Source organism: Clupea harengus, chromosome 15 (assembly GCF_900700415.2).
Source record: "Clupea harengus chromosome 15, Ch_v2.0.2, whole genome shotgun sequence".
Taxonomy (NCBI): domain Eukaryota; kingdom Metazoa; phylum Chordata; class Actinopteri; order Clupeiformes; family Clupeidae; genus Clupea; species Clupea harengus.
The window spans coordinates 13978683-14001539 of NC_045166.1; the positions used below are offsets into that span (position 1 = coordinate 13978683).

General features: G+C 43.9%; 1 protein-coding gene across 5 annotated transcripts in view; it reads left to right on the forward strand.

Moving 5' to 3' along the window:
- Positions 1-22857, forward strand: part of LOC105909561 (MAM domain-containing glycosylphosphatidylinositol anchor protein 2-like) — a 219706-nt gene that overhangs the window by 149085 nt on the left and 47764 nt on the right. For all 5 annotated transcript variants that reach the window (XM_031581962.2, XM_031581965.2, XM_042709933.1 and 2 more), the window contains exons 9-10: positions 6578-6847; positions 13870-14018. In XM_031581962.2, coding sequence (XP_031437822.1) covers positions 6578-6847; positions 13870-14018 — 419 coding nt within the window. The remainder of the gene's footprint in view (positions 1-6577; positions 6848-13869; positions 14019-22857) is intronic.

The window sequence follows — 22857 nt, forward strand, 5'->3', positions numbered from 1 at the left end:
TATTACCCAAACCGCACAGACCTTCACTGAAGATCTCGACCCGTCAGGATGTATGGACACGAAGAAAAGCTGGAGATAAATGAAACTCTGCTTGAACAGGACATCAGGCGTGGGTGTTGAGTGGCAGAGGTGCGGTGTGTGTGTGTGTGTGTGTGGTGTTTGTGTGTGTGTGTGTGTGTGTGTGTGTGTGCGTGGAGGAGACGTGTGATTAACGTGTGAATAATGACAGAATAGCGTTTTGCTGGCGTGTGGGTTTTATGGTCAAACGGGTATAAAACGCTGGAAAATCATAGTGGATTCAGTTGATCTGAACAGTGAACATCATGCCGCCAAGACGACGAAAAGTTGTGAGGGGGGCTTCTGCTACCAGCACTGCTGCAAGTAAGAAGATGATAAATGCTGCTGAAAGTAAGAAGAATACAAAGCCTCTTTCACTAGCAATGTCTTCGGACGAAGATTTACTGTTATTATTACTGTGATTTACGAAATAACGAGCGTTATTCCTGGGGTTTTATGTTATTAAAATAAATTATTTAAATTTGACACTGAATTTGTGTTTCTCAATGTTTATTATTAGAAAACATCAACACATCCACACACATTGTCCATGTCACAAGAGTCTTCATATCATATCCATCTGCCATGGAACAGCACCAGCTATAACAGTGCTCAGCTATGTTCAAGTTCAGTACATCTACTTCATGCTGGGCTCAAGCAAGCATATATACGCTCCTTAGTCTTAGATCCTCCATAGTGGGTGTTCTCTGCGGTAGCCCAAAATCAACTGAACCCTAGGCCTACTTAAAAAGCATCGGTTTATATAGGGTAGACTGAGAACAGTTGAGACACCCATTGAAACCCATTGATGGTGACTGACCAAGGATTGAAAATACAGGCTATATCACAATCAAGCTGTATCAACTGTACCCGATCTCCCACCTTTCTTATTTAGACCCCAAGAGATAAATCATTCTTATTACTTTCATGTTTGAAAAGACACCCATTCATCTAGGACAGTTCTAATATAAAAAATATAACATTTTATTTTCATTTGCTTTGTTTGTTGTCTAACTTTGACTTCTAACCTGCTTATCACGGGTACAGTTGAGACATTGTGTCTCAACTGTACCCCGCTGACCACCTCACGCTTTTCGCTAGATTATGCAATGACCTTGCATGACATGATAGCATGGAATATGTAGATTTATAGTGCACAGAATAACGTTTGCAATGATGTAAGTTGCGTTTGTTGATCACGTATGGTTAATAACATATTAATTGTAGAAGGGACATGATAAAATCAAGATCTTCCCTTGGTGAAAAAACGTTCCCCCGATATCTTCGTACGAGAGATGGGTTAGGTGCTCAAATTTCCTGGGATCAAAGAGGACGTTAGTAGGCATGTCCAAACTAAAAATCACGTCTCAGGATTGCTGCGCACATAAGTTATTTTGGGTGCATCAACTGTACTCAGTCTACCCTACCCACATGCATGGACGTTCGGGAAACGCTAAATGACGCTCATTGGACGCCATATAACGTTCGTTTGACGTTAGTCACACGCTGCGTGCGTTAGGGGTCCGTTCAGTGGTCGTTGACAGGTCGCCAGTGAGGCGTTCACTGCAAGGCAAATGATTACTAACAACCAAGTAACGCTAGGGTAACGACTGACAAACGCGTGCAACGTTAGTAAAACGTTCCAGGAACGTTATCCAGCGTTTAAATTAAACGTTGAAGAACGCTGGTCTCCATGAGAACTTTTGTGCATGTTCAAAAATGTATTTTCACCAGCTTTCACACAACGCTCTTCTGGCGCTATACCAGCGACCATGGACGATTACCAATGTTTCCTCTAACGTCATAGAACGTTGACCAGAAAGTTATGGTGTGACAGGGCCTTTAAGCTGGAGTGCCCAGAGTGCGCTCTGAATGACACTCTCAACATCCGAACGGCAATTTCATCCGGACCCTGAACTGACGTAAGGCTTCCGAGTGCCAAGAGTGTGTTCAGAGCGCTTAGAGAGGCAGTTTATTACCCAAACCGCACAGACCTTCACTGAAGATCTCGACCGGTCAGGATGTATCGACACGAAGAAAAGCTGGAGCTAAATGAAACTCGGCTTGAACAGGACATCAGGCGTGGGTGTTGAGTGGCAGAGGTGTGTGTGTGTGCGTGGGTGTTGAGTGGCAGAGGTGTGTGTGTGTGTAGGTGTTGAGTGGCAGAGGTGTGTGTGTGTGTGGGTGTTGAGTGGCAGAGATGTGTGTGTATGTGTGTGTGTGTGTGTCTGTGTGGATGTGGGTGTTATGTGGTTGATGCATCAGGCCCACTACACAGTCCTGTTGTCCACCACAGGAGCTTCAAGGATGTCCACTGCAGGAAGACCAGAGACCAGTGGGCCAGTTCAGCCTTTGTTAACGCACTGCTGCATTTATAAAGGCTTTCAATATTGAACACAGCAAATAGAAAGAGCTCCATCTTACAGGCAGAAACCTTGAGTTCTGTTCAACTGTCTGTAAGTGCTATAAAATAACAGTTAAAGCAAAAAAGTAGATTAGATAAAGGGACCAGTGAGAGACAGACAGACAGAAGAGAGAGAGATAGAGATGGGGAGAGAGAGAAAGAGAGATGGAGATAGAAAGAGTGTATAGGAGAGAGGGCTAGATGAAGGGGAGAGAGAGAGTTAAAGAGAATTGGAAGAGTGAAAGAAAAAGAGTGAGTGAGAGAGAGAGAGAGAGAAGGAAATAAAAAGGTAGAGCGTGAGACAATGAGGGAGGAGAGTGTGTGTGAGAGAGAGAGAGAGAGAGTGTGTGTGAGAGAGAGATTGTGTGTGTGAGAGAGAGTGTGTGTGTGAGAGAGAGTGTGTGTGTGAGAGAGAGAGATTGTGTGTGTGAGAGAGAAAGAAAGTGTGTGTGAGAGAGAGTGTGTCTGTGAGAGAGAGAATTAGAGTGGTTATGTGCAATAATAAAATCTGCTAACCTGCCCATTATGTTAGATGATGGAGACAGTCACTCCTGTTCATTAGCCTTGAGTTAAAACAGTGCTCTCAACTCCTCTTTAACATGACACCCACACTCCTGTGTTCTAACCTTCACCTTAACATGACACACACAATCCAGTGCTCTAAACTCCTCCTTAACATGACACACACACTCCCGTGTTCTTACCTCCACCTAATCATGACACACACACTCCTGTGTTCTAACCTCCACCTTATCATGGCACACACACACCTTGTGAGAAGGTGAATTTCCTCCCTTCTCACTGGAGCAAGAAAAGGGCTTTTGGCCCTTTAAGACACTGACTCCCCCACCGTAATGGTTGGTTCCGTGCTCCCCACGTCAATGGTGGGGTCTAATTTAGCCCAAGTGGCTGCCCTATTTTAACAGGTGCCTCATTGGCATGAGAGGAGGACTGGCTGAGAGAGACATTTTCAGAGAGGCATTAAAGAGCACCAAAGAGGACTGGTTGAGGCTCGAAGGTAAAACACTTCCCTGATGTGAGGAGAAGTGTTTTGGGTCTAGATGTGTAGACACCGTTTGCCTTGTTTTGTGTGCCTTGTCTTTGTGCCTTGTCTGTATGCCTTGTCTTTGTGCCTTGTCTTTGTGCCTTGTGTTGTACCTTGTGTGTGTATGTATGTATTTTCTATATGGCTAGTATATGTGCTTAGTTTCGGGCTTAGTGCCTGGGCCTAGTTTGGGGCCTGGCTTGGGCCTTGAGAAAGGTGCCGGTAATTGGGCCTAATCGGCCAAGCAGGTGCCCCAGGGTGCCAGGCACTTGAGTTCCTGTGAGTACGGCCGGTATGTTTGATGTGTGTGTTTTATGTCATGGGCACATGTGTTGGTGCTATAGAGCCCTTGTTAATAAATATATATATATATTTTTGTACGGAAACTCCACCATCTCCTGCACTCTTCTTCCTCACTACACCACCAAGTTCAGTCGCCACATCCCAAATAACATAGGGGACCGGTCGGTCTTTCACACACCTGTTCATTAGCCTTGAGTTAAATCAGTGCTCTAACCTCCTCCTTAACATGGCACAGGCCTGCCCTCAGGTGAATGGTTGGTTAGTAAAGCAGTCCTATGGCATACGCTGTGAGACCTACACAGCAAGCCTCAGCCTTCCCACACAGACTGTCTTAGTTTATTTCTTGGGTTGTGTGTGATTTTTTTTTGGGGGGGGGGGGTCACAGGGTCACAAATGCTCATCTGAAACACTGCAGATAGCGTGGTATGCTGCACCCAATCTCCTTCATCTAAATGAACAGAGTCTCTCTCACACCAGCTACATTTTATTGTGTTATCTTATATTATTTTATCTTATTGTTTTTATTGATGACTGTTGCAAGTTTTAATTGTATTTTTTTTATTATGAGTATGAGGGAAGACTGACTAATTTATAACACTGTGAGAAGCTGAACATTTCTTCTCACTGTTACGAACATTCCGGACTTTATTTACTTTACCGAAATGCGGGAGTAAGAGACGGTGACTCCATTCATTCTCACACACACACACGCACGCAGCCACAATTACACAGCGTCTTCCTGGAGATTGCATAATATGTGAACCCTGAACATTGTTGAGAGTGTTGTGGGGTGTTTTGTGGGTTTGTGGTGTTTGTTTGTTTCACGATGTGAGATTGTAATGGTGTCGGGTGTTTACCGCAAATTGGTGTATTGTTTGGTCTGCCGCGATATACATTACTCATACATAATATTTGCATACACCTGCTATTGCTCAATTATACTAATATACATACTGGGTACCCACATTCTCATCCATTTGCATTGCAATAACGTCCATAAACTGGTTAACATACATTTACTCACACTTCCTGGTTCTCACGCTTCCACATACTGGTCCCAACGCGAAAGCGCGCTAGCACTGGGATAGCACTTTTACATTGTGTCATTAGTGGAGGGAGGGGGCATTATGTCACAGGGGTGTTTGTCGTGTTCACATTTCATTGAGGTAATAACTATGCATTGTAGGGTGATTTGCTATTGGGTTAAATGGTGTTTGAGTGATTTATATGGAGATATGTTATTTGAATGTATAATTCATGAATGAAGGGTTTTGTTAATAATATGCACAATGTGCTTTGCTTCCCCATATTCATGGGTTGGCCCTATTAGGCCAATTAGCCTTCTTAAGAGGCTAGCTCAGTGCCATTGAGAGGTGGAGGTAGAAGGACAGCTTTCCTGTTGTGAGGAGTTGTTCTGGAAGGTAACACTGTTACGCTGCATTTTGCTATTGAAGCTTGTTTTTGTCTGAAGTATTTTGTTTGTGCTGATTATTGCTTTTGATAAAATTCCAACCTGGAAAGAAAATAAATATTGTTGAATTGGAAACGTAAACCACTGCTCCGGCGATTCTTTTGACCACCATCTCCAAAGTCCACATCCCTAATCGTGGGCTGGCCGCGCCGGTCACTCACAAGCACACTGAGTGAGACAGAGCAGCTCACATGGCCTGTTCTACCACAAAATTAGTTTTGGGTCATATTGACCCATGACCATGACCATGTTTTATAGCAGGTTCACTGAAGGGTGATTTTTTTTCCAGGTCAGTATGACTAAGGGACGATAGTATGGTTAAACTAGCACTGTACAAGAAAAATTTAGTCCAGTGCCTCTCAGACAGGCTTTAGATGCACACGCCATCACTAGTCCAGTCCCCGCTCCCTCCTCTCATGCCAGCACTTTACCCTGGAGCTGCACGGCTCTTCAGAGCTCAGGCATGAGCAGGTGATGAGGAGAGTCGCTCAGGAACGCAGCTGGAAGAGGAGGAAGAGTACGAAAGACACAATGTCAAAACACAACATCAACACAGAATCCCAGCCAGCAGCCCTCATGCTAGGCGCCTCTTCCTCCTGATGCTGCCACAAGGGCTATTAAGCTCTTCATTCCCAGGCCAGGTGCTCTTCATTGTGTGTGTGTGTGTGTTCATTCCCAGGCCAGCTGCTCTTCAGTGATGACTGATCCAAGTAGTACCTGTGCGGAGCTACAGAGAATACAGGAGGGGAAAGGGGACACACAGCACACAGGGAACACATACAGCCGTAACAGTGTGTGTGTGTGTGTGTGTGTGTGTGTGTGTGTGTGTGTGTGTTTCAGGTCCTGCTCTCTCTAAAGCGTCTTGAGACTATTTTATTGTTTTGGCGTTGGTGCTTTATAAAAAAATTGAATTGAATTGAATGTGTGTCTGTGTGTGTGTCTGTGTGTTCAAACAGTTGATTTGGTTGTTCCAACTGGTTCTGATTTTCTACTGGAGCAAGTTCATATACGTGTGTGTGTGTGTGTGTGTGTGTGTGTGTTTGAAAAGAGAGAGACAAACAGAGAGCCTTATTAGTCACCCAAATATTAGACCCTTCCACATTGACATGGGGATTCAACTTGTGTTGTTTGGTGTGTGCGTGTATGTGTGTCTGTGTATGTGTTTGTGTCTTTTTTTGTACTGTATCTCTGTGTCTTTGTATTTGTATATTCTGGAACCCTTGCCCTGTAAATGTGCTCTCGTCCCCTGATTACATCCCTCTTTCTTCCTCTTCTTCCTCGTCTTCCTCTTTCTCAGACCCTCCCACAGTGGAACCAGCAAATATGGAGATCCGGCAGGGCTTGGGCCGTTCCGTGTCCATGAGCTGTCGGGTTCTGCGGGCGCACCCGTCGCGGGTTCTGCGCTATGAGTGGCGTCTGGGTTCTAAGCAGCTGCAGTCGGGCCATTTCGACACGCGGGACGAGACCGAGTACTCCATCCACACTCTGGCACGCGAAAACTACGGAGAGTACGTCTGCGAGATCACCAATGAGGCTGGAGCCGGGAGATGTGTCTTCAACGTCACCGGTAAGGAGGGAGGGCTGTAATCAATCAGTGCTTAGTTTGATTAATCAATCAATCAATCAACCTAAATTAGTAAATCAGTCTCCTTGTCAGTTAGGCAGTTATCCAGCCAGTCAGATGTAATCGTATTGTAGGACAAAACACATTTTCTGTAAGATATCAGCACAAGTCATATTCAAACAAACAACTACATTTTAAATGTATTTTCTGTTGAATGAGCTAACACATTTTAGGGCATTTGGTCTCCAAACTTCATATTGACCCTCTGACCTCTTAGTCCCAGTCATGACACCGTACATGTTGGGCCCTTTCTTCATTCGTATAATCAGATGTTCTACTTATGTCCTTTAAAGGTTAATTAAATCTATCGATCAGTAACTTAGATTATCAATCATATAGTTAACCAGTCAATCACATAATCAATCCTAATTCATCAATTAGTATTGTCATCAATAAGGCAGTGAAACCTTGTGTGGCAGTGTTCCACACCAGTGTATGTGGTTGTGTTTCACAACAAAAATACTGTTGAGATGATTTGTTCCTATGTTGCTCCCTTCTATTAGTCTCTCACATGCATTTTTGATAGCATTTCTGCTGTAGCCCTAAGCAGGTATTGTTTGTAAGGCCTCCTGTAGACTTGCGGCTTTAACATTTGCACACATTCCTTTGTGTAAGTTCTTGTAGTTGCTAGACAACATGGTGAACTGTAAAGTAAATGTTAATAGAAGTATGTTGTTTATGCTAACTTGCTACCCACATCCTGGGGTTAGTGACCTCTACATCTGCAGGTTAATCAGGCAAACATGTAGTTCCTAATGTGGGTCTTAATGTGCTGTTAGCACTTTGCACTTCAGTTTCTTACCATGTGGTACATGTGCTGTTGGTTGAGGTCATAGCGTTATTGTGCAGGTTAACGGCAAACTGCAGTAATTATGTCTAAGAGCTTATATTAGAGCTTAATGCTTAACTACTGTGATGCTTTAGATGCTCTGTGCTTTGCTTTCTTTTCATGTTTTGTGCTACAAAGCACTTTCATGTGCTACTTAGTAGAACGTTTTCCTTTCTGGGAATTAAAAATAAAAACAATAACCCACTTAGTGTACTCTCTGTAGCTGGAGAAAGATCCCAGGCGCTTCACAAGCTGTGTGTGTGTGTGTGTGTGTGTGTGTGTGTGTGTGTGTGTGTTTCTGTGTGTGTCTATGTGGGTTTGTGAGTGAGTGAGAGTGTGTGTGTGTGTGTGTTTTTATATGTGTCTGTGAGTGAGTGTGTGTGTGTGTGTGTGTGTGTGTGTGTGTGCACATGTGTTTGTGTGTGTGTGTGTGTCTTGTGTGGTTGTGTGCGTGCGTGTGTGTGTGAGTGTGTGTGTGTATGTGTGCACATTACATTTGGACAAGTGATTTTACAAAGCTAAACCTCAACAGAATGCTGGGATATGCTAGCTCGGCAACGACAGGTATGGAACGAACGAAGTTTTGATCATAGCAACCATCTATTTAGAACTAGTAACGGCAGTTTGTCCTGTTAAGTTAAGAAAAGGCTCAATGTCTGGCGGGAAGAAGTAGTTCTACATTCAAGTCAGTCTTAACGATCCAAACATGGATATTATACCCACAATTTAACATAATGCAAGTGCTGCAGACCTTATATAAGCGGGGTGATAGACCTCACGGCGTCAGGTAGCAGAAAATAATGCACTATGCAATAATGCAATGGCCGCATTACCACCTCGAAAGTGCATTATTTTCCTGGGTTTTTCCTGGGTCTTCAGCCTGTAAATGGGTTCCAAACATAATGGCCCGGACCAAGCCAATCATCAATCCACGAACAACTACCAAACCATTCAACAAGTTGCTGCTGAAGCACAGAAGGGATGGAGGCAATTTGATTGGCTGTAGAGCTCCAATATCAGCAGCCTGAAATGGTGATCCTCTTGTCCTAAAATGGTGTTATTTACGGAAGGGAAAGGAATGACACGTCAGCACACAGTCTGTGAGAAAATCTATGTTGGAAAAGCCAGGAAATGAGAGAGGATTTGCAGTGAGATCGATGTCTATTTGCATACATATGCAGCATTTGGGGTGAAATGTGATCTGAGAGGTCTTTGGCCCGTGAGTGGGTGTACATCTGGCGGTGTGTGCTTGAGATGTAGGGTTGGAGTGGAAGCCCTGCAGCTGTTTGCCCAGAGTTGAGGTGAGTCACCGCTAAAGGCAGCAGAGCCCGGCAGCAACGTCAGGAGCAATCAGTCAGTGTCTGGCCTCTCATGCAGCTGCCAGAGGGCAGAGCTGTCAGCAGGTATCGCCAACCTGGTGCTGCCAGCCGGACCGGCATCAGACTGGGCCTTCTCAGGACACCTGCGGAGAGCAGACTGGGGCAGGCGGTAGCATAGCAGGCTAGCGGTACCGTATAGGGCCAAGTGTCCCAAAGGGAGAGCTAGCTGTGCCATACGGGGCTAGCTGTGCCTTAGGACGTTAGAGGTCTGATAGGTGAAAATTCACCCTAGTTACCTCAGGACTCCGGAGCTGCATATAAGTATATTTATTAGACAAACAACAATTGCAATCAGGCTCACTCCCAGCACAAGGCTGAAAGTGAAGCAATGAAAAACACATTGCACAAGGTTTATATAGACAGAAGTTTAGCGTTCAGTAGAGATAACCACGTGCTGGATTTCCCTCGTCCGAGGCAAGGATGGAAGTTTTGCAAGGTCGGAAGAAGCACAGTTCGAACCTTCTTATCACTTCTGGTCTAAACATGCTCTTGTACATATGCAGACTAAGTGGCACCTAATATTCTAAGTTACACACACACACAGAAAAGCCATTTCATAAGCACATGATTCATACATTCTTAAGTAATTAACAGTGTTTGCAAATGATTTCCATCAAGGTCAGGATAGAGTTGTCTGTGTTCAGAAGAGAACTAGCTGTTCTGGAGAGGACTAGTTCATTTACAGGGGGCTGGCAGTACCATAGAGGTTTTTCTCAGCTATAGAGGGCTAGCAGTACCATTGAGATCTTACTCAGCTATAGAGGGCTAGCTGTACCATAGAGGGCTAGCGGTACCATAAAGTGCTAACTATCCCAAAGAAAGTTAGTTGTGCAGCACAGACCTATCTGTGCCATTAGAGGCTAGCTGTGCCAAAAGGGGCTAGTAGTCAGGAGATGTCTTGCTGTGCTGGGAGGTAGCTGTTTTGGAGAGGAATAGTTCATCCATAGGGAACAAGCTGTACCATAGAGGTCTAGAGCCATAGATAGCAAGATATACCATAGAAGTCTTGCTAAGCCATAGAGGGCTTGCTCTTCCATAGAGAACGTGCTGTAAAAACTAGTAGGGTCTCAGAGGGCAAGCTGTCCCATAGCAGTTGCCATGGCGAGAATCCCATGCTACTACAGTAAGCTAGCAGTTTCTCTGTGGTGGTGTTTGCTGGTGGGAATTAGCAGACCAATTTTTACACTTGTCCCATCATAATTATCAACACCTTTCTGTTTATGTGCCAACTACTCTACTCTTATCTTAAACTGAGATTTGCCTCAAAACATGCATACACACACACACAAACTGCTCTTTTTGAAGCAAATCTCTCTGTCCTGCCACCACTTGCTGTCCCCCAGCTCCACAACACCCCAACCCCACACACAGCTCCACACCACCCCCCCCCCCCCCCCCCCCACACACACACACACACCTCTTTTCACCATCCCTCTCCTCCCTCCATCCCTCCCGGAACATTGCGTCATATTCACCATCTGGACGTGGCAGCCGCTGCCAAAGGTGCCGCTGGCTCCGCCCCCCCTCGGGAACCCCGGTCTCCTCCACTTCCTGATTATCCATTAAATCTGGCGCTCTTTACCCACATTTCCCTGCGGGAGGGCGTCTGAGCCGGTGCAGTGCGCCCCTGAACGTGACATTTCGGGGATAATTGTTGTATCTTCTCTACGCCTCAAACAGTTCCTCAGCTGTTCATCCTCATATGCAGCTTCCTGTCCAGTGCTTCCAGACTGCAGTGTGGTGAGCTGGAAAGCGCCCTGTGATCGGCTGGCAAAGCTTTCAGCAGAAGCTCCGGCCTGTGATTGGCTAGCAAAGCTCTTAGAAGAAGCTCCGGTCTGTGATTGGCTGGCAAAGCTCTCAGAACAAGCTCTCAGTCTGGCACTCACTTGGGGAATTGTTTGTGGGATTGTGTTTTGGACATGAATTTCCTCAGGTGCACCAAATATCATCAAGCAATTTGGGTGTTATCGGGCCTGTTTCAATTGCGTGGCGTTTCTGCTCACTTGTTTGTCCTAAATTATAATTTCACGAGCCAACACGACATCAAAATAGTGAATTTCAAATTACACTGCTTCCAGTATGATCAAGTACAGATGTACAGATAGCAAAAAAAAATGACTGGCCTTTGCCAGAGACATCTAAGACTTCGTCTCTTCCTTGGCAGAGCGCATAGCCACTCATTAACGCTGCATTTTTAAAGGCATATTTCTGGGCACTTACCTGCCACTTTGGCTGGGCAGCGCCCACGCTCTGGAGCCCTGCCACCAGGGCGGATGCTTAAACTGAGATCAGAGGGCACTCTCCAGAGCTGGGCATTCGGCCACTCCAAAGGAAGGGGGTGAGGGGGGACACGCTGTGTATGGCTAGGCATCGTGCCATGTCATGCTCAGGCCAAGCCAGACCATATCAGAGGTTGTGTGTGTATGTGTGTGTGTGTGTGTGTGTGAGTGGGTGTGTGTGTGTGAGTGAGTGATATCCTCATATCCCTGTATGTATGTGTGAATATGTGTGTGTGTTTATGTGTGTCTTCATTTATTTAGATTTTCGTGACAAGGCTCATTTTCACCTATAAAAACACCTATTAGAGTATAAAAACACTTGTCTGTTTCTTGTGCTTGTGAGTCATTGTAACTTACACACCGTGTTCTACAAATCATAGTGCATTGTGGGAAAACTCCCTCATGCATCACTGCTGCTGGGCTCTTTGTCTGTTTCCTCTGTTCTTGCTTCAGTCTCCATTCAGTCATTTGGTGCTGGAGTAGAGACCTACAGATTTCCCATTCAGAAGCCATTGTGCGAAGATTATGTCTCAGCTGTAAGTCTCTTTTGATAAAAGCAGCTGCCTGATAAACATGCAAGAGTAAATATATGTGTAGATGAACAGGAGTAGTGAATAATATAGGGAAGCGGTTGCCTACATGAATATCTTCCTGAGAACGCAGAATAGATTCGGTAAACAGCCTATTTTATAGCTATGGATAAAATGTTGAACGACAGGCTGTGGTTTAGTTATGACATAACTGACTGAATATGTATGACAGACTTTCTGTCTGCATATAATCAAATACGAGAAACAAGCTAGATCACTGCGGCAGCTGCTATAGTCCTGCAGTTACTCTAAATGAGCTACAATTAGCTCAGTATAATTTGTCTGAACACAAATATGCTGTGCTTTGTCTAGCTTTGTAGTTAAGGGGAAGAAGTCTTCAGTCTAGATATACTTTCACTTTCTCTTAGAAACCCTCCATAAGCCTCTAAGCCTCTCAGCCTGTATAACCCTCTATAAGCCTCTATAACCCTCTATAAGCTCCCACTGTAGCTGCAGCATAAGCATGAAGCCCTTTTCATATCACTTCACATAAAACAACATCTGGCTGCCTATAGCCACGCTGTGCCTCATCTTCCTCATGGCACAGGAGAAACACAGACACACACACACACACACACACACACACACAGACACACACACACACACACACACACACACACACACACACACACGCATGCACGCACACACACACATGGACACACACTCACAAAGAGAGGTGTTCTTATTTCCTGATAACATGTGCAAACTAAGAGTTTACAGCACGCTATCCTTTCTCAGGAAAATTACTTATTTTTCTTGTTTTTATTTTTGCCTAGAGCTGGAGGAGGATGTTGTGTTTCCTCTCAGATTTGATTCGGAGAGTGTGTTTCCTCTGTGTGCATGCACCCCGGTGACAGCTGGGTGTTTGTCTTGAGGGGGCGAACAATGATAATAATAAGATGGCTTTCTGCTCTGCAGAAAGAGTCTGTTTTTCTGTGTCTCCTGCCAAAACTCAACACCACTGGAGAAGATATGAGAGAATAAAAACGTCCTGTACCCTCGTATGTACGCATCTTTGTTTATGAAGATGTCGTCGAGGATGATTACTTGCGCCATTACTGGACGATGTTTTTTGCCTCTAATGGGAACATTTTCATTTCCACTTCCATTCTTTCAAGAGAATGTGTTAAAGTGCAGTGCCCTTACCTCCTTCTCCATGAAAGCCCCTCTGTAGAAGCTGCCTGGGAATCCTTCGTCTCTACACCAATGCAGCCCATTCCCTACACACACACACACATACACACACACACACACACACACACACACACACACACACACACACACACACACACATACAGACTGTGAGATTCATAAAGCCATGTGAACATTATTTCCTGCGCTCATGTCCAGGAATCCCACAGTGTTAAGTGTGTGTGTGTGTGTGTGTGTGTGTGTGTGTGTCAGCCACACACAAGCAGATAACTCTGTGCTGCATTCTACTATAGTATCTCAGTGTGTGTCTGTTTTTGTGTGTGTGTCTGTTACACACAAGCAGATAACTCTGTGCTGCATCACAACAGCTGGAGAATGAACTGAAATACTTTAGAGATGGAGAGAGAGAGAAGTTTTAAAAATGACGTACTCTACAAAGTTACAAAGTGTTTAAACAGAGAGTTTTACACAGAGAAATTAAAATGTGAAATGCTAACCAAGTGGTATCAGCAAAGGAGAGTCCATAGAGTCAGAGTGTTCAGAAGATTATGACTAACATACTGTACAATCGCACAGACAAACACCCTATCAACAAACACTAATGCAGAATGCTAACAACAGAGCGATATGAGTGAGTCATTTGCCTGTCATATCTAATTGAGCGCACAAATGAGTCATTTCCTCCTTGTTTATCATGTCTTTCCTTCTTCCTCTCTCTCTCTTTTTCGCTACGCAGGGAGGGCCCACGGTCCGGAGTTCTACTACGACACGTATAGTCCCATCTGGCAGAACCGGCCGCGGGTCTACGGCTTCAAGCTCCAGTGGACCCAGATGAACCCGGACACCGTCGACCGCATCGTGGCCTACCGGCTTGGCATCCGCCAGGTAAGTTAGACAAAGGAAGGCAAAGGTGAAAGGTGAAGTCAATGAATGCAATCAGGAAACTCGACACATTGCCCTATAGTATGCACTGTCTCCAGACTTCCTGTTGTAATGTAATTAGGTGTAATTATTAGGTTAGGTATTTTAAGAATGAGGTGTAAGTAGATGTCATTAGGCACTATGTATTTCAAATGTAACCAATGAGTACCGTTTCCTCCCTACTCACATGGTGCAGGACGTACGTCACATTGGGCTGAGGATGAGGCATAGTTTGGAATTGTGCAGTGATACATGAGAAATGCATAGTGTTAAATATTCCCGGTACAGTGAGGTCTGTATCTTACTCACTCATTTCACACACACGCACACACACACACGTTATATACACACGTATTTGTCTTGTTGTAATGATCTTTTCTACAGAAGAGTAGAGTACTGATATGCCATCAAGAAGAAAACATTCTTTTCCATTCTATTAAATCCTGCTCAATTCTATTCAGTTCTATTTTTGTTATTGTTAGCTATATGTACTTCAAATCATATCTACTCTGGATCCTTTTTAAAAACTTTTTTGGTGTAAAAACAGTTAATCCTGCACTGAATTGTGTGTGTTAATCTTCTAGTGTGTACTACTATTCCATTCCAGTTGGGAAAACATTCTTTGGAATTGTCCAAGACTTATTTTGTCGTGCCGCCTAAAATTGCAGGCAATGTTTTCAGTAATCACACAAAAAAACCTCGAGCACTCTATTTTCTAAGCTGGCAGTTTGTGTTTTTGTATTTGTTTTTATGTTCCCCTTCCATTCTCTGGCTGTCTCTGTGAAACTTGAGCATGGACATTGAACAGTGAACATGGTTGTGTTGGGCCTGAGAGATCATATGATGCTGAACCTCTCAGGGATGGCCATTCTGTAACATTATTCAATCTACACACACACACACACACACACACAGAAACGCACACACACACAGAAACGCACACATGATCACAGCTCAACGGGGTCTGTCTCATTTCTCACAGAGGCACACACAGTGCTGTGTACACACACACTCAAACACACACACACTTCAACAGACACCATCTCGCCCACACATACTTTTCAGCTATCCCTCTCACTCTCTTTCACAGATACTCACACACACAAAAAATAACATAAGCACACACACACACACACACACACACACACACACACACACACACGCACGCACAGTGTGACAAAGTCTGCAGATGATAAACACATGACATTGAGTGATAGTTTGCCGAGACCTCCAACTGTCTGTCTCTTCCTCCCCGACCGGTGTGCCACCTGTCTACCAGATGCGTGTCAGAGCACAGTGTGTGTCTGGTGTGGGCTGGATCAATCATCAGAGCACACAGGCTTACTGAAGCCAGAAACTACACCAGAAACTACAGAAACCACTAGCTCAACCATACTGTAGTATAGGAATACAGCTGGAGCTCCTGAACATTCAGCATGTTAGAGCAATGAGCCACGTAGCTTAATAGCATAGTAGCAGTAGGTTTAAAAAAAGGCCAGTAGCGGGATCCTGAACCCTGACAACAGCATCTATAGCTTTAACTTAAAAGAAAGGCCAACAACACTGACAGTATCTGTACTGAAATGACAGTAAAGATACTGAATTTAGTATGAAGAGACAGCTTGAGAGGGGAGCTTGCCTGTTAAATGTCTCAGGTCGAGTCTGCAGCTGAGGTTTCTGCTTTTTCCTTCTGCATTATTTGTGCTGTGTTCCTAGTAAAACGGGGGCATTTAAATATGGAGTAGATTCCATGTTCCTCTGTGGCCGGCTGTGAGATTGGCTGTGTCACAAACTCCAAGGACTGAAGCTTTTTTATTTCATTATCACTCAAAGGCCTACAACACAGGGCCACAGCAGGTACAGTGTTATGTGCCCACACCACACCACAGGGCCACAGCAGGTGCAGTGTTATGTGAAAATCCACACATAGCCTTTTGTGTGCACACTAACCTTTCAGCCAAGAGAAAGGTCTACTCCCCAAACAGCCAAAAGGATTTGCAGCAGCACAGCTGATAAACAGCTGATAAACTGAGAAACACTAGCTAGCTAGCTAGCTTGATAACTGATACATTTGGTAGCATCATGCTGTAAACGTTTTCCAATGTGGAGCCCTACGCTACATAATGACAAATCGTACAGGTGTGTTTATCTCTCCTTCAGATGAATTTCAAGATATTACAAAAGCTTGTTACTGACAAAAATAAATCTTAAGTCACCATAAGAAACCTCTCCACTTTTAAGGACTGAAGGTCTGTAGCTCTGACGTGGGGGAAAGCACAGTCACATGTCTGGATACGTGGGGGCAGGACCCCTTGCAGATATCTAGATATCATAATAAAAGCCCATTTTGATTTTCAGCGACATTCTGAAGAGAGCCATAACACACGACAAGGTTCTGCTGTACGTTTTTTAGCACATTTAGGAGATTTTCTTTACATTTAAGAAAGACAGTGATTGAGACACTAGCTGAAGTTACAACCGTCTCCGTGTTAACTGTCCCCATCGTACAACTGTCCCCAGCGTCCCCTACTTGAAAAAGAGAGAGAGAGAAAACAGAGGAGGAGCAGACAGAGGAGGAGAGGACAGAGTGTATAAGATGGTAAAGGAAGAGTGCAGGTATGGAGGGATGCAGAGCAGAATCCTGAAAGAAAGAGAGCAAGAGAAAGAGAGGGAGTGATGTAAGAGAGAGAGGTGCAGACCTCACCCCACGCTCCTCTATGGTCAACACTCTGACAATGACATCCCCCAGGGTATAGATGCTACAGACCGGAGGGAGAGAGGAAGGGGCAAATAGTCAGGAGGAGAGGGAGAGAGGGAGGAAGGAGAGAAAGAGAGAGTGTGAGAGAGAGACAGACAGAGAGAGGTAAGGTAAGGAGGAGGTTAGGAGTATGTGAGGGAGGAGAAAAAGAGACAGAGAGAGAGAGGGAAGGAGTGAGAGAGGGATAGAGTGAGTGAGAGAGAGAGAGAGAGAGAGTGGGAAGGAGTGTGTGACAGAGGAGAGAAAGAAAGAGCGAGAGAAGGAGTGAGAAACAGGGGTAAGGAGTGAAAAAGAGAGGCATAAGAGAAGAAGGGAGTAGAGTGAGAGAAGAATAGCTGTTGTTTGGGAGAGAAAAGAGGAGCCTGCTGTCCTAAATAAATCAGAGCTTTCGACTGCCAGCTACAGAAAACACAACTGGCTGCTTGAGCATGCGGTGCAGCGCGGTGTAGTCGTGCGGTGCGGTGGACAGGGGTACTGGCACGTGGAGCAGAGTACCGTACTTCACCGCACTCTGCCGTGCCACACCGACCCACACTGCACCGCACTGGGCCAGCTAAGAGCTATTTTTTCCTGGCCTGGCTCCCCCGTGCCCCTCCCCCAACTCATTATGATCTTCAGCCCCTTTGAGTTAGCAGTTAGCACTGCAGCCTGGTGGGCCCACGCCTCAATAATGAATGAGCCGGTGTTATCGGGCGCCGGGCGGTGCTGGGCCTTTGAGAAGGGCCTTTGAATGGAAAATGAAGTCTTAGTTGAAAGGCTCATTTGAAGCCCCCACAAAACGCCAATCAATTCCACCATCACACGCTACAAACCAGGCAGCAAGCAGCTCTACACACACAAACACACACACACACACTTCTCCCTGCATCATCCTCCTCTACTGGGTCTGATGCTGTCTCTGTGCCTCTTTCTTGCTCTCCCCTTCCTCTCTCTCCCTCTCTCACTCTCGCTAGCTCTGATGCCATCTCTCTGCTCCAGTCTGCTAACAGTTGCTCTGTTTCTTTCTCTCTTTCTCTCTCTCTCTCTCTGAGTGCATGCTGGGAGTGAGTGGGCGGAGCGCTGTGAGTGAGTGTGGAGCGTGGCCGCTGTGGCACAAACGATTGTGTTCTTTATTCTGTCTTTCTTTCTATTTCTATGTGTATTTGTTTGGTGTGCTTTAGTTTTGTGTTTTGTGCTTTAATTGGTAGTAAGTAGAGTAGGTCAAATATTGCCTACCTGGGCGTCTGCTCTGGGAGTTTGAATGCCCCAGGTATGGATTGGTCATGAGAATATTTTATCTGAGGCACGGATGAACAATGCCACTATTATCTTTCTGAGATCGGTGGGAATGGTGATTTCCGTGGTAGAAAGTGGTTATTAATGGCGACTATACACCAATCCTGCCCTTGTCAACAACATCTATTGAGAACTTGACTTAGTATCTTTTAGGCAGTCTGTCTGCATGATACTAAAAAAATGACAAGATAGATCTGACTCTAAATGTCAAAGTTGATAACTTCAACTGTGTGATATATGTAACAACAAACACAATGAAATGTTTTGGTTGTGGACAGATAGGACATCTTTTGTCCTATGTCCTGAAAATCAGAAAAACCCTGATAGTGCAGGTGCAACAGACAACAATGCTAGTGATTCTGCTACAGCTGGTCTAGACTGTTTTGGATAAAAGTTCTAATGACGACCAAGACACTGTGAAAGAGACAGTTGCTGATGAATTAACTGGCGCTGAGACCGATGAGTGCATGCAAAACTCCCCAAAGAGCACTAGCTCCGTAGTTGATATGGAAAATGTTTTAGACAATGTTGATGTTGAGAAAAGTTCTTTAATGGAGACTGAGAAGACTATGAAGTACCATATAAGAGAAAGAGATCTTGTGCTAATAAGAAAACAAAAAAGAATGACCTTAGCGATTCCAATCTCACAGATGTTGAAAGTGAGAGCGATTTTTCAGACTGCAGCATAACCTGCAGCGTACTTATGAGTGAATTCTCAAATAACACATTTACAGTATAGGATATAAAGTCCTTCCTCACGAAAACCAAACATGCTTGTCGTGTTCGTGCTGATCATTTTCCCGATGTTGAAATGTTTATTGAAAAAACCAAGCTATTCATGGGAGAAAGTTGTTTTACTGATCAAAAAGAATACCGTTTAAAAAAAAATTCTAACGAAGTTGATCACTGTCAAATAGTGAAGACAGTTGTGAGCCAGACTAAATATTGTATTATTGATTTATTTTCCCTTTTTAATGATGTCTCAATTCCATGTTGCATCTCTAAATGTAAATGGAGCAAGACTCTTTTTTAGAGTAGAAAAGGCTTATCTTCCCACATTGCAGCAGTGGTGGGACATGGCAAAAGTTCAAATTAAACAGCTATGTCAGCAGTACACACTTAATGTCACAGGTTCCGAAATATTTTGGAGATTCTTTGGCCTTGAATAAAAGAATGGCCAAAGGAGGCTCATTCACGCCCTACGGTCAGAGTCAGGAGTTTTATTAGCTAAGACTTCTGACGTTAGGAAGCAGGCTACAGATTTTTACTCAAAATTGTTCAGAAGTGAATACAAAAAAAAACAACGATTGAGTAATGTCTTCCTGAAGGATTTGCCAAAGCTAAGAAAAGATTCAGCTGAAACGCTTGATGGACCCTTGACACTGGAGGAGCTGCATGCAGCTGTCGTGGGAATGGAAAATGGGTGAACACCTGGAGAAGGTTTGCATATTGCGAAGACTCTGGGTTTAGATGGGATTCCAGCTGAATTTTACAAGTCTTTCTGGTTGGAGAAGGTGGGAGATGACTTGCTGGCAGTACAGCTTAGCCGGAGGGCGTCTGCCAACGAGTTGGCGAGGAGCAGTCCTCACTCTTCTCCCCAAAAAAGGTGACCTCACTGATATAAAGAGCTGGAGACCCGTAATTGTATCCAAAGAGCTGGCCAATAGGCTAAGCAAAGTAATGGAGCAGGTTATCCATTCAGACCAGACTTACTGTGTACCCAGCAGATCAATTGTCAACAATGTCTCATTGATTTGTGATGTTATAGATATCTCAAAGCTATTGGGGCTTGATGTGGGCTTGATATCATTAGATCAAGATTTTGATCGAGTAGAACATAGGTATCAGTGGGATGTATAAGTTGCCTTCGGCTTTAGTGAAGGTTTTGTCAATAAGATCAGAGTTATGTACAGTGATGTTGAGAGTATTCTGAAGGTTAATGGTGGCTTAAGTGCTCCTTTTAAAGGTAACAGGGGTACTCCTTATCTGGAATGCTATATTCAATTGCAAGAGAGCCTCTTTTACATCATTTGAGACATTCTTTAAATCTCAGTTCCATACCTCATCAGCCTATGCTGATGACAGTTGTATTGATCAGTGGGGAAAGGGATATAAAAGCACTGTTAAACATACTTAGACTTTAGGCTTGTATCATTAGCCAAAATAAATTGGTCGAAAAGTGAGACTTTATTGATTGTCCAATGGTTAAAGGGAGTCCCAAATCCCGCCAGTGGTTTGCAATGGGAAAAAGATTTACAAGAGTTTTACATATCAGTTGCAGGCAATCAGGAGATTGGGAAGGTGATTGAAGCAGGTGTGCAGAGTCAGGAGATTAGGAAGGTGATTGAGGCAGGTGTGCAGAGTAGATGGTCGTATTTGTACCTAAAGGTTGTTTGTTTGACTTTTTTTTGCTTAGATTTTTTAAGTTACAGAGAAATAGACACTGTACAATGTAAAAACCCGTTTATTGTAACTGAAAAATAAGTCTGATAGGATTTGCGAGGTGTCTGAGTCCCCTATCTAATGTTAGCATGCTACGACTCACAAGGTAAACAGCTTGCTAGTGGCGTGATTGGTTTTTTGACCTGTCAATCTCACTCTAACGTCTCTGGTATCAACACAACCCCATGCGCCAGACTCCTCCTCCGCCATTCGTTGGATCAACGCATTCTAACACGTACGTGTGCATGGTCCCTGAGCCAGGTGTGCAGAGTCAGGAGATTGGGAAGGTTATTGAGGCAGGTGTGCAGAGTCAGGAGGTGGCAGGAGCAGGGCTCAGCGCAGACGTAACACTAGAGGTCTGTAAACTGCAGAATTTTAAAAACTTGGGCTAGATAAGTCCCTTTTCCTAATTATACCACATGAGATAGACACATCTGAGCTGCCAACTTTTTACAGAAGTCTTTTTAGAATTTGGGATTTTTCTTTTTATTGTACAGAGGTAATTAGTCCTGATGAGCAAAACAGCTTTCCAGGATTGGTCCTCTCACCCAATCTGGATGGGAGTACAGGTCCGTTTTTAAAATCCAAGAGTCCGATGACAATGGTTTTGAATATTGTCAGTGGGAAACAGTTGTAACAGGCCTGTGTGAAAGTTTTTCATAAAATAAGATAGATAACAGAGATGACACCCCCTGGTGCACTGTTCTTGGTCCAGATGTAAGACCACAATGGAGAGAACTTTATAAGCCACCATTAGACAAGAGGGTGGCTGACTTACAGTTGAGAATTTTTCATGGGGCTATAGCTGTAAATGCTTTCATTTCAGTTTTGAACCAAGAGGTTGGTCAGGAATGTTCTTTTTGTTCTCAGAGAGAGACTGTTTTCCATGCTTTCTTGCATTGTGTATAAGATTGAAGCCTTTGCTTTTACAGTGTTTATTTCATTGTTTTAACAAAGATTTCACTATGGAACTTTTTATTTTTGGTTTAATTGGACTTTTATTTTTGGTCTTAAATATGTTCAACACAGAATGAATGTAAACTGCTGAATTTAATTTGGGGTCAGGCCCATTTGTATTATTCCTATCGCAATGGAACAGCAAGTGTTCTTCTGTTTCTACTTCTTGTGTGCAGAAGGGGCACATCCTTTCTTCCCTCTGTAGCCATGTTTGTCTGTGGTGACCTTTTTCAATGGCCAGTGTGTGGTCACACTCTCTCTCTCTCACTCACTCACTCACTCACTCTCACACACACACACAATGGCCAGTGTGGCTCTCCTGGGGCTCTGGGTCACAGAGCTGAGCTTCAGAACATGCTGACTAAGGGCACTCTCTCCCCTTTTTCGCTCTTGGCGCCAAACAGCTTGAAATGTATAGCAATTTGGGTCACTGGACTTTAAATGCTGGTAAAATTTGATAGCTTTTTTTTATTCTTATTAATAGTGGGAATTTGCCTAAGTCAACTCTTGTTAAATTGTTTGGGGTTGCTCTGTGCACTTTCAGTATACTTTTACAGATTTGTGTATGGAATGATTCAGTGAGTTATTTTTCCCAAGAGGTATATTCTTGATTTGTTGAATGGTCCCCATACGTCACTGTCATATAGATCAATTGTTCCCCATACCTTACTGTCATATAGAGCAATTATTCCCCATACCTTACTGTCATATAGAGCGATTGGTCCCCATACCTCACTGTCATATAGAGCGATTCGTCCCCATACCTCACTGTCATATAGAGCAATTGGTCCCCATACCTCACTAGCATATAGAGCAATTGGTTCAATTATATTGTTTATGATTTTAGCCAGATAAGAATTTCATAGGGTATATTCTGCTCATAATAAGATATATTTGGTTGGAGAGACTGCTTCTTTTTTGATTTTCAGCCAAAAGTAAATCCTCCTGTTTTAATGGTTTCCAATGTGTGTGTCAATTCGTTTTTAAACCATATTAGCATTCCCCCTGGATCTCTGCCCTGTGTTAGCCCTTTTAGTTTGGTTGATGACAATACTATTTCCCTGAAGCCTATTGGACAGCTAGTGGATTAATATCCTCTACTCCATGTCTCTTGTAATGTAAGGATGTCAGAGTCTGAACACCAAAATACTGAGGATCTAAGGTCCTGAATATTTCCAACATGCCATTTTCAAAGATGAACCCATTAATATATATGCTTTAGCTATTTTATTTCTTATAAATTAGGTTAACATTAAAAAAACATTGATGTTTATGTTTAACAGTTCTAGGAAGATGTATACATCCACACACACATGCATATACACCCACACACATACATCCATACACACACAGATACACACTCGGCACACA